General features: G+C 36.6%; 3 protein-coding genes and 1 non-coding gene across 8 annotated transcripts; 1 reads left to right on the top strand and 3 right to left on the bottom strand.

Moving 5' to 3' along the window:
- Window positions 1-104: 104 nt before the first annotated feature.
- Window positions 105-2,881, bottom strand: LOC102616229 (U-box domain-containing protein 1-like). Its single transcript, XM_006486464.4, has one exon. It carries the CDS (start codon window positions 2,311-2,313, stop codon window positions 250-252), a length of 2,064 nt encoding a protein of 687 aa, XP_006486527.2. The 5' UTR covers window positions 2,314-2,881; the 3' UTR covers window positions 105-249.
- Window positions 2,882-7,353: 4,472 nt separating this feature from the next.
- LOC102621996 (LOB domain-containing protein 21) lies at window positions 7,354-8,235 on the top strand. Its single transcript, XM_006486226.4, has one exon. It carries the CDS (start codon window positions 7,545-7,547, stop codon window positions 8,094-8,096), a length of 552 nt encoding a protein of 183 aa, XP_006486289.1. The 5' UTR covers window positions 7,354-7,544; the 3' UTR covers window positions 8,097-8,235.
- On the bottom strand, window positions 7,400-7,473 carry TRNAI-AAU (transfer RNA isoleucine (anticodon AAU)). Its single transcript has one exon. It is a non-coding gene; the product is annotated as a tRNA-Ile (tRNA).
- Window positions 8,236-9,012: 777 nt separating the features above from the next.
- On the bottom strand, window positions 9,013-11,852 carry LOC102622297 (hypothetical protein). Of its 5 annotated transcripts, none has more exons than XM_006486228.4 (2): window positions 10,912-11,848; window positions 9,013-9,379 (listed from the first exon to the last, which is right to left on the bottom strand). In XM_006486228.4, the coding sequence occupies exons 1-2, from the start codon at window positions 11,651-11,653 to the stop codon at window positions 9,363-9,365; spliced, it is 759 nt and encodes a 252-aa protein (XP_006486291.1). In that variant the 5' UTR covers window positions 11,654-11,848; the 3' UTR covers window positions 9,013-9,362. The 5 variants fall into 5 exon arrangements, with proteins under 5 accessions (XP_006486291.1, XP_006486290.1, XP_015388204.1 ...); XM_006486227.4 differs by lacking the exon at window positions 9,013-9,379 and adding an exon at window positions 9,443-9,762 and having other exon boundaries at window positions 10,912-11,842; XM_015532718.3 differs by lacking the exon at window positions 9,013-9,379 and adding an exon at window positions 9,725-9,873.
- Between the last annotated feature and the right edge of the window lie 356 nt (window positions 11,853-12,208).

The raw sequence follows: 12,208 nt of genomic DNA, 5'->3' as shown, positions 1-12,208 counted from the left end.
TCTCCTCTTCTATTATAAGTTTGATTTGCTAGTAAGGCCATTGCATATTTGTGAATGTCCTTGTTTGGCAAATTCTTGGTTATGGTGCAAAGTTCCGCTACAGAGAAGCTATTGTAAATAGTGAGAGAATTCACCAAATGAAGCAGCAAATATTCAAGATTCAACTCAATTACAGTAACAGTTGAACACCCCGTATGATGCTTGTGAAATTGACAAATTTACACTTCTTCATAGTTTTTCTGATAGTGGTTATCCTACAGGATTATGAGATTGTGAGCAGCATCTGTTGAGTAATCTGAGGAGTGCATCAGCCTTTCTCCGAGCTTTCAAAGACCCATCAGTCGTCAAGCTTTGAAGAGAAGGAATACTCCTCGGATTTATTAACAGACGTCTTGCAACCTCCTCTCCCCCATCCTTGCAGAGCCCCAGCAGCAGAGTTATCGAATTTTCTTTCCCTTTGGCAGACCCAAATCTCAAGAGATCAATAAGAAGAGGCACCAGCACTCTACATTTCCTTATCTCCTCCAGCCCTTCGCGGCACCCAAGAAGTAAAGCAAGCACTGCCAGGGCATCATCCGTTATGCCTGCCTTATCGTCCATTAATAGTTCTATAAGCAGTGGAACTGCTCCAGCCACGACAACACTGGCCTTGTTAGCATTGTATACAGCTAAATTGAAAAGTGCAGTTGCAGCATCTTTTTTTCCAGCTGTTGTGCCTTCTCTCAGGAGCCCAACTAAAGCTGGGATTGCTCTAGGACGACCTCCAATCATCACTTTGCAATCATCTATCATGGACAGGCTAAAGATTGTTGCGGCTGCATTCTCTCTTGCCTCCATGGTTTTTCCTGATTGCAAAACTTCTATTATGCTGTCAATAGCACCAGCTGCCATTATTAAAATCTTGTTGTTGTCAAAAATGGAAAGGTTGAGTAAAGCAGTGACGGCATTTTCCTGAATTCTTGGATCATGGGAACTTAGTAGGGTTACAAGAAACGGAATAGCTCCCGCTTCAGCTATTATCCTACGATTATCCATGCCGGTTTTGGCAAGTAACCGCAGCTCATAAGCAGCCTGACTCTGGATTTCGGGGGACCCCATTGCTAGTTTCCCCACTAAAAATTCAGCTGTCATTTTGACAGCATCTGCGGCAGCTTTCATGGCAGAAATGTGATCGATAGCATTCTCACATAACTTCCCCTTGTTGTTGCTTCTCTCCAAGTCTGTGGAAGATGATGATGCAGATTCAACTAACGGGACATTGTTATCCTGACACCACTGATGCAGTAGACTCTTTAGTGTATAATTGGGTATAAGGGCCATGTGAATTAGCCTTTGTCCGCTCTTAGGACAAGTGTGATGCCCTGAATTAATCCATTGAGCAATTGAATTTCTATCATATGTGTGCCCAGATGCTACAATCACTGGGTCTCTCATCAAGTCAAGTGATATAGGGCAACGGAATTCATCAGGAATATTAGGAAGCACTGATTGTGAAATCAAGGACGGATCATATCTGTTCAATGTGGAACGCTGCTTGATGTCTTCTTTGATCTTCTCATTTTCTCCACTTGTGAAAATGATTGACTTGGAAAATGAAACAAGGGATATAAGGTTGTTTATATTCGAAACAACAATTAGTCCACCAGTGCCTGCCTGCTTTTGTGCTTCTGCCTCTAGCTTGGAAATTTCTTCTTCGTAGTCCAATGGACTTGTCAACCCAATGCTGCTTAAAATTTCTTTCAATCTTCCCATATCAATGAATCCCTTGTTCTTGCTATTCTTCTCATTATTGGAGGTCATTATTTCCAAGAGATCGTCTCTTCTTTGAAGCTCTTTTGCGTCGACAAACAACTCTGCCCTTTTTGCTTGCCGGTGAAGAAGCTCAACTTGCTCTCTTACATCTGTGGTTATATTAAGCAAGCTAAGAGGTAAAATATCAAGTGCCCTTCCCATCTCCTTCACTAGCACATAGAATTGATTCGAAACTAAATCTATCTGCATAAGGCCCCAAAGTGAACTCCCATCTTTGCACCCTTGGATCAACAACTTGACTCTTCGAATCACTGAAAAAAGCTCAGTGAGACACAGGATTGAAGATGGAGGAAGTGGACACTTGGTTTCTTGAATTTCATCAAGCAAAGAGTAAAGAAGCTTAATCCTCCTAATCATTGTTGAAACATTCCTCATTTGTACTGAAGGAAGATTTTCCATTGAAGAAATTTCATGGGATGTATGAATCAAAGATTCCAGCAAAGTTCCAGTTGGCAAAAGGCTCGAGCTTCCCATGAATGGAGGGAGAGCCATATCCATCATTTCTGGTCACTGTTTTAGAGTCTGTTTTTGTTCATTGTTATTATCATAACAAGTTCTTCTAGGTTTTAGATTACTTGGGAAAAGCATTTTTAATTAGTATTTGTTTCAACAAAGAAAATACTATAGAAGTTGCATGAATTTTGACTGTTTCTGTTTGTACAGTGCACATATGAGACAGCCAACTTGCATGAGAAAGAAAGCTGCTGGGTTGCTGCCACTTGGAGGAATTACCGGCCTTGATGGGCTAGTTCTATATTCCCCGCCAGTTTTATATTCAAATTAAAATATTGAACGAACCTTTCAAACTAGCTGTTGGATTACTTCTAGTAGCTTGGAAAAAAATTTAAAAAATAAAAAATAAAATTATCGTCCACTTATAGAATGTCTTACTAGCAAGTCTGATTTTCAAGCGGGGAGCTTCATTTTTCTTCCAGATATTCTTAACATGTCCATTTTACCCTTCACGATCTTGCAAAGTCTTAGGTCAGACATCATAGATAAAATCATCAATCAAAATAATTCGTATATCGTTCGTCCTTCGACTGTGTGTAAACTTTTTCTGGGTTTGATTGCTAGTCTTGCAACACTTGATGATTTTGAAAATATGTGTCTGTTGCTTTGCTTCACTGCCAAGTTATCTTAAAACATTCTTAGATTTGACACGTTAAGCATTTGTTTTACTGAATGTTTTAATGTGTTGACCTCAGCAGATCGTTTCAATTTCTTGGCTGATACATATAATATAATATAGCAAATCCTCAAATCTCTGCTTCTAATTTCTCGCATCGGCTTTGCAGATCCATCATTTGACTTTGTCTGTGATCAACGGTCTGATGTGCAATGGCTGCTATAAAAGGCATAAGCCTCAATGCTCCGTCATTTGACTTGGCTGCTAAGCGAATTGGAACTTTGTATTTGGATTATATGCATTAAGTTGTTTTTTCTCTCTTGCTAATTTTCTAATGGTTGTATTATTCAATTGCCTAACAGCCGTAGTAGAATCTAGGTCAATATGTTCGGCTTCATTATATAAAGACAATACAAACGACAAAATGTGTATCATTTGCTATACAATATTAATATAGTACAAGGTTCGCCCCCCCACCACCCCCCCCCCCCCCCCCCCCCCCCCCCCCCCTTTATTTTTTTGGGGGTGGGGAGGTAAATGACAAGACCAAATCAATCGGCTGAATAATTGATGTGGTTAATTTTTTCAGGGTTGGGGCTCCTTAACTTATGCCGAAAAATTTCACGTGTGGCTGCTAAAGTTTACCCGACCCACCAAGGGCCCAGATGCCTGAACTGCCATGATACAAGTAACGTATCACATGAAGAAAAGTTCTTATCATAGTCTTCTTTTTTTTTTTTATTAATAATTTTTTTTCCTGTATTTTCACCTTACAAGTTATAGCTGTTAATAGTATGCAACACACTTCCATATCTGACCGTAGAAAAATTTGTAGAATACCTCATATTTATTACAATCAATTGATGCATGAATGATATGTGTAGTTGAATTTAATACAACCACTACTTGCATGATGACTTTTAAAAATAAATACGCACATGTTATAACATTATTTACTTATTGTATGGTTGACATGATACCTCAAATGTATTCTAAAATTTCTCCTCACGGTACGCTCCTAAGATTATTGATCCTATTTCTCTATTTTTTTTTCATTCCACTTCCAAGTCAGATTGCATATTCTCGATATTGTAGTAGACAGCTTTAGATGGTAACAATTTTCAATTTTTTTTTTTTAAGGAAAACCAATAATTTGAAAAGTATAAAGAAAAATTTGGAGGCTTGTTAATTTCGGTGGTCAAAATGTCACAATAGTTTAGGTATAGGTGCTAAAATCTGAAAATTGTAAAAAAAAAAAATCAATATATGTTTTATAATCGCCACTAACTGTCAAATAAAAGATATTCTTTTATCGTATTTATAAATTAATAATGTCAAGATCATGCAAAATTTATTAATTTAAAAATGTATTATTTTATCGATAAATTAACAGTATACACACACACAATTCAATGAACATACATTTTAATAAATTAAAAATTTATCGTATTTTATCAATCTAATCAATTTAAAATGAATTAATCCATTAAATATATATTAAATTAACAAAAAGAATTTAATTCAATTCCAAACTTCAACCTTGAAATTTCTAGATGCGATATGTAAAATTAAATATTAAATCCAACTATATTTAAATGTCAAACAAAAAAAGTAACAATAGAGTCATATTTAATTTAATAAAATATCATAATAATTATATTTATAATTTTAAAAAAAATTATTAAATTATGATATGAATAAGACTATAGAGTTATATAAAGACTTTAAAAAAAATTATCATACTTTAAGAAATAATAAATTGTGTTGGCAAAAGCCAAAAGAAATGGAGCCGAGTTCGTAGTTCATTAGTAACCCATCTACTCAAGGTGGGTTTGAGTCCCAATAATGATTGGAACTCAATTCTCCTCACAATAAAATTAAGTAGGAGTTAAATTTTAAATCGTGCCATAATAAAATTATTAAGAAGACAATAAAAAGATTGTAATATATCAATAAACAAAAAAAGAAAGAAAGAGAAAAAAAAAAGGGAGCCCAATGAAGTGCAAATGATGTAATATGTCGATTGCACTCAAGATTTTCACATGACGGGGTAGTTGATAAGGTTGGTATGTAAAATAAAATCGAAAAGGATGCGTCAATGGATGAACCATCAATTCATATGGCCACTAGAACAAGGTGGAAAAATTATGGCGAGGGACACAATTTTGTTGCTCATTTAATTGACATGACGGTACGAACATGTGTGAGGGCCCTTTTTTCTTTTTGGTTACGTGCTTTTGCTTATGACGTCTATCTACACTTGATATTTTTTTTTATTAACAAAAGTAAAGCACTTTGAAATTAATTTATTTTTTTTTTGTACCGCAATAAAAGCATTTTGAAAGGAATTTCAATTTCTGTCCCCCCAAAGCAAGTTTCAATAAGTCTTCTTATATGTAATGTGACACTCAAATGTGTCCCCTACTTGCATTTTTAATGGTGAAAATCATGCTTTTAAACAACTAAATCAACTTGTCAAATATCAATTTTTTTTTTTATATTGGACATATATGTGTACATGCATCTTAAAATATTGAGATTTGATTTTCTCTGATAAGACTCGAAAATAAGTTTATTTATTTTCATTTTTCTTTTCCGATCTTCCGGGAAGGGGTTCAAATCTCTTTAATGGTTTCACAAAAAAATAATTCTTAATAATTTGTTAAACCAAATGGATCCAATGACATTGCCATGCCCTTTCTTTCAAATCAGCAAGTGTCAAGACTGGAGTTTCCGTCCGTCCCCTCTCCTCTTCATTAATTGTCGTACATTGTTCAAAACCAGCGTCCGAGTGCCACAAATCTTATTATTTGATGTGGCAAATGCGAGGCCCATTATTAGGCCCACTCGAGTAGCCGACCCCCCTCACACTCTCTTTTATCTTAATGTGGCCCCAACAAGTCGAATGTCCAAACGTGCACGTAGCTTTGTCCAAAGTGCAACATATAATGGAGAGCCAAAGTCAAGCCACTCACCGCACACTCTAGTCCCTAACTCTTCGTCAATTATCAAGTGTGTTTTGTTTATTTTTTATATTATTTTATTTTATTTATTTAAAAATAAATAAAAACAAGAATTATCAATTATGTCTTATCACTCAAAAAATTAAAATAAATAAAAAGAAAAATTAAAATCATCATCCAAAGTGGAACCCTATCGCTTACTAATCATACTACTTGGGCCCGGCCCATATTCTCTTCTGCATCAAAACCCGTAGGCCTCACCACCACTTGCTCGATTCGGAGGGTGTAGCACACGGTCCGTTGATGTGGTGGGCAAGTTCTTATTTTCATTTGTTGAATGCATCCGTGACGGCACGTGTGACGCAGTTATGACCTTGGCCTTTTTGGGTGTTGTTTGTTTTCAGAAAACGACAGGCATTAAATGCACAAGTGGCTTTTTGGAGAAGCATTGCATCATTTTCAACTTTGGCCCCTTCTCCCTCCCTACCACAAATTGTCCGGAAGCGACAATTTTCTATCTTTATAGCTTATATGGGTAAAACAAGATAATCAAAGTTTAAAAAAAAAAAAAATCACAATTTTGTTTTCTAAATTTATTTAGCCATATATTATTTTATCGGGATTTGACTATTAGTGCAGACCGATTATCACTATATCTTTTTCTAAGATTTCAATTTAAATGCTTAATTAAATAAATTTACACGAAAACTGTGGGAACAAATCACTAGGACATCAACAAATAACAATCACTTAAATAATGCGTAAAAACTACATTCAAATAGTTTGATTCGTTGTATTTCTTGATGTCCTAGTGATTTGTAAAAAAATCACAATGTGTCTTATACTATCGTTAAAAGATATATTGTAAAAAATTTTAAAAATTTCGTAAAATTTATATTAGGAGAGGATCATATTCCATCAATTAATTTCGACACCGACGTGTGTCTTCGTCCTTGATAAGCCTTCATTGTCTTGACTAAAGAAAGCTAAAACCACCTAACGTCCATGCATAGTTATCTTGCCAGAAAATAGGTATATCTTGTATATCTTTTCATCAACAGGCAATGGGGGCAAGCACCAATATAAGACTGTGGCTCAGTATCAACTGCCAGCATGTCAACTACATACCACAATAGGCAAACGCAAGTAGCATGAGATCATATTCAAGAACATTGTTATCTAAAATGCTCTTCTTTGGCTACAAAAATAAGGAAAAATTTAGATTTGTGTGTGTGTGTGTGTTTTTTTTATAAAGAAAATAAAGAAAATATTTGGTCATTTCTGTAAATTTGTAGAATCTTTTTAGTTGATCTTTCACTCTCTCCGGTATCTCTCTTTCTGTCGTAAAAAGCCAACTTTCTTTGGGAATGGTTACTTTTTGTGATGAAATTTGTTATGAAAATGAAAAAGAAAAGAACAATAATTTCTTCACATTTTATTATGCAAAGTCCATTCAGCAGGCACCAAAAAAGAAAATTCCAAAAGCGAAAAGTCATGGCCCATGCAGGTCTCGAACCTGCGACCTTCGCGTTATTAGCACGACGCTCTAACCAACTGAGCTAATAGGCCAATTTATTGCTCCTAATTTAGGGACTATGTACAGTAAACCTTGTGCTTACTGGCCAGCCCAGCCTATTTAAATGGAAGATATGAAGAAGTGGATGTGTTATAAAGCCATGAGGGGACACGAACCTCGGTCAAGCTCATCTTGTGCAGCCTGCAAGTTACTGAAAAGAAAATGCATTCCCACCTGTATTTTTGCACCTTATTTTCGGTCCGATGAGCCGAAGAAATTCGCCAAAGTACACAAGGTGTTTGGAGCAAGCAATGTGAGCAAGATCCTGACGGAAGTTCCTGAAGAGCAACGCGAGGACACCGTGAACTCGCTTGCGTATGAAGCTGAGGCTCGGCTTAGAGACCCCGTTTATGGGTGCATTGGTGCCATAGCTTTGCTGCAAAGAAAGATGATTGAGCTTCAGCAGGATTTGGCCGTTGCAAGAGCAAGGCTTGCTCGCTATACTACTCCTGCTGCTAGCTCTTGTGCCGTATTGAACGATCTTTGCGTCGGCGGGTCGCCAGCTTTCAGTGATCTCGCTGCTTGTGGTGATTTTTTCGACAGTTTTAGCCAGAATTCATTGGAATTGAATCGAGTTGGGGACATGTATGATTTTAGCCAAGTCCCATATATGTAATTATCTGTGTTTCTGTTTCCAATCTAGAATTTAGTTAGACTTATGTGGGAAAATATTGAATTTTATGAATAACTGTGTGCAGAATCAATGTGCTTTTGCAGGGGAAATGAAACCAAATGATGAACTATTGCACTGTTTACTTACTTTAGGCAACAACACAAATACCATACATGGTACTAAGACTGAAAGCGTTTGATTTTTGAGTACTCTCTACTGTAACCCAACCAGCAGTCACATGCTGTTGTACAAAAATCTTTGCCAAATTCCTTGAAACATGAATCATGATGCGTGTGTGTTTTGTGCGTGTGTGTGTGTGTGTGTGTGTGTGTGTGTGTGTGTGTGTCCCTTCTGTTGAGTTGTTCCATCATTGTAATTTGTTCTTTCAATCGGTGAAACGACAGGTTTTGGAAATAAATTGTGGGGGAATATGAAAGAGAGAATAAGACGGGAATAAAGTCAAATAAAAAGAGATTGGTTTTGAATGAAATGAATCATCATCTGCCCCAAATGGCTGAGGAGTCATAAGTATAGGTAGTACATCAAGTTGTTGATATCTGTTTACTGTGAAAAAGTTGAAAGCAACAATTACTGTCGAGGCATAAAGACTCGGATAGAGCAACAATCCCTCCTGTTCATGTATTTCAAATTCGTTTCTCATTATTATTAATTTTAATTTTAGATTATCTCGATAGAATGATAATTTTTAAAATACCCTTAAAATTATTGTAACTCACATATTTTTTATTCAAAAAATAAGGAAAAAATAAGAATGCGGTGATGAAATTTTTTTTTTTAATCTTTTTAACGAAAATTAGAATAAGTTGAAATTTATAATAATTTAGTGATATTTGAAAACTTATCATTTTATGAGAGATAATCCAAAATTAACCCATATTATTATCACCATAACAATTGGTTAATCATCAAATATGTGTATATACACTAGAATTATCAGACTCCAAATTTTTCTTGAGATTCGAAAGTCATGTAATGTTCATATACAGTCCACAGACTCACCCAGGAACTTTTTTGGGTCAGTCTAATAGTGAGAAGTACGGAAGACAGACGAACACTACAGACGCTGAGACTTTTTGGCTACAGGCAAAAGACCGAATGGCAAAAGCTCAATCGTCATCTGTTCACCTAGTGAGTTGATTAACTACAAATGCAGCATTCGAGTTGCCTATACTTGTGGTGTATACAGATGATTGCCGTCGAGATATCGATTCTCTACAAGCTGATGGTTGTATTTTGAATTTCTCAACATCAATTGGATCTCATGGCTACACACACACACACACACATGAAAAGGGGTAGATAAAAACATCAGCAAGTGAGCTTGAGACTGACAATCAATCACACAGATCATTTAAAGAAGAAAAACTGGGAAATATATAAATGTAAGAGAATAATAATAATACAACAACCGCCTCATAGATTACGAAATACAAATTAACAGAAACCTGTACTGAAACAGCCATTCATCTACAAACACATTATACACATGGATACAATGCAAGCTTATCGTCTTCAAAAGCTTCAAATTTGAATCTACCGATTGTTAGATTAAGGAATCCAAAGTGGAATTTGGCAGGAATGGATCATCAAGTGGCAATTCTCAACTGAAATGTAGTGTTCATGTAATTTCAACTTTGACTTTTCTTCCCTGTTGAAGTACAAAGGTTCACAGAATGCTCAGCAGACCATCGTGAATTATAATCTCAACTTTTAGACAACATAACATGGTAGGTAAACTATCACAGGGGCTAAGCAGTAGCTGCAGATCAAATAATAAACAAATCACAGTGTAACCAGTAACAGGAGAACACAATATCTAGAAGTTGATTCACCAACGACTTTTTCAGAGTCTGCATGGGAGAGTGTGTGTGTGTGAGAGAGACAGAGAGAGAGAGTTGGTGGTATTTTGTAACTCTATGCTTCCATCTACTGGAATCAAGCAAAAAATTTCAAACAGTCTCTGCAATTGACAAAAGGATGTGCTTTCATATTGGAGGCTCAGAGCAATCTGACTTATTTAAGAACATCACAGTTTCAGGACAAACAAATACAGGATTAAAATTCAGTAAGCAAATGACAAACGATATCTTTCCAGAGCTCTTTAGTACCTTCTGCACAGTAGATAAGAAAATTCATAATGAACATGAAAAGATTGCAATCCTGACACAAGCATTTTGTGGCTTCAGGAGCTTCTGCAAACAAAAACCAGAACTCCAGAGGAGAATCCCAACCCAATATCAACTGATTCACCACAATAAGCTAAAACAGGCCTTTTTTTAAACCTGTTCGATCATCTAATCTATGAAGCTGAGCTCAGCTTAAAATCAACCAGAATTGAATTGAGGAACACTGTTGAGCCTAAATTATAAATAGTGTCAGTTTCACTGCTCTTTTCCCTGAGTTCTTGGACAAATCTAGGAAGCCATCAACTTTCAGTAAAGTAAAAATATTTTCTAAACTTCTGCTTCTCCGTTTCCAGTTTAGCGGTCATGCAAAGCTTCTAAGCTGAGCACATCTACTCATGAAACAAGAACGAACTCATATAAATCAAACACATCAACAGATTCAACCACAAAACTCAGAACTCAGATTCTGAATCCATACACATTTCCTAAGCCTTCATACTAACAGCGGTCATGCAAAACCAACAAAAAGCATAATAATTAACTCAAATTCAACAACTTCAAGTTGATTTATCAAAGCAACTAACCCCAGACAGACCCAACAAATTTATAATGATTAACTTTTAAGGGGGTGACTCAAAAGTCAAAATCATTTTAAAAAAAAAAACAATCACCTGAGCTAGCAGGGCGCTGTTTTCGCTTTGATTTTTGGATCTCCAACTGAGCTCCCATAAACATATTCATTCTTTCACACTCCACATCTTTTATGAACTCCAATCTCTCCTTCTCCAATTCCATCATCTGCTTTTGTTTTGCGCTCTCAATTCTCTCATAAATCTCCCCAAATTTCAATATTGCCCTCGCCAATTCCCTACACGCCGCTCCATCAGATAAATCTACGTCCTCCATCCGATGCACCTTTTTCACCACGATTTCATCATCGTCGCCATCATCATCGGCCTCACCGTCTGATGACAAATTGTCATTCTCCGTGGATACTGATCTTCCAACAAAACTCGTCCTGGGTTTGGATTTAACTCGCAGAGTGATATTCGCTGGCTTTTTACTAGAAACGGCGTCGTTTCCGATGAGCGAATCGAGACGGTAATAAAATGGCCATTTTGACGGAGGCGGTTTGGCTTTCTCGATCTTGTACTTCTTCTTCAACGTGTCGATCCGGTTCTTGCACTGGATGTCCGTTTTCTTAGGCTTGACGCCGTTTTCACGGGAGTTGACGGACTCCGCCACTTCTTTCCAATCCTTTTGACGGAGATGCCCTCTGTTAAGTCTAACGTAGCGGTCTCCCCACGCCTCGATTAGCGTTCCAGTCGCGCCTTCCGACCAGCAGTCTTCGCGCCCTCCGCCAGTGGTTGCCGCGTGAGTGCCACGGACGTTGTGGGACCCACGGAGTTCCATTTCTCTCGCTGCGTTGCTAACTTACGCCGTGGGATGTAGGTTAAGGTGTTGGAGTGGGACAGAGACGAATTGGGGGAGTGAAGAAGGAGGCATCAAGTGGGCAGTGAAAGTGGAAGTAGAAGAAGAGATGGCCGTGCATTGTGACCGCCGGTGACGTCAGCAACCGTAACGGGGTTGGATAGTTTGGAATTTAAGGGTGTGCGTTTGGATTATCTTGTTTCGTTGGCTTGGGCTGTCAACTGTCAATATAAATTTACCGCCAAACAAAATTTACCGCGAGAAATTAAATTATTCCGGTTTTTAAAAAGAAAAAAATATTTTTTATATTTTGGTAAAATTTATATCAAAATCCTAAAGAAAAAAATAAATGGACTACTTGTCTTCTAAATTTTATGGATAATTAATGATACTTTAACATAAAAATAGGATGTTGACAAAATTGATAGAATATATAAAGCACTCAAATACATAATTTTATAATTAAAGAGCTGTAACTATCTTTACTTGTACTGAAGTTAGGAATGAGCTAAAATATAAAAAATATAAAAAAAAAAA

The sequence above is a fragment of the Citrus sinensis genome, chromosome 4, assembly GCF_022201045.2.
Source record: "Citrus sinensis cultivar Valencia sweet orange chromosome 4, DVS_A1.0, whole genome shotgun sequence".
Taxonomy (NCBI): Eukaryota; Viridiplantae; Streptophyta; class Magnoliopsida; order Sapindales; family Rutaceae; genus Citrus; species Citrus sinensis.
Note: the sequence above shows the minus strand (reverse complement) of the source record. Positions and strands in the feature narration are given on the sequence as shown.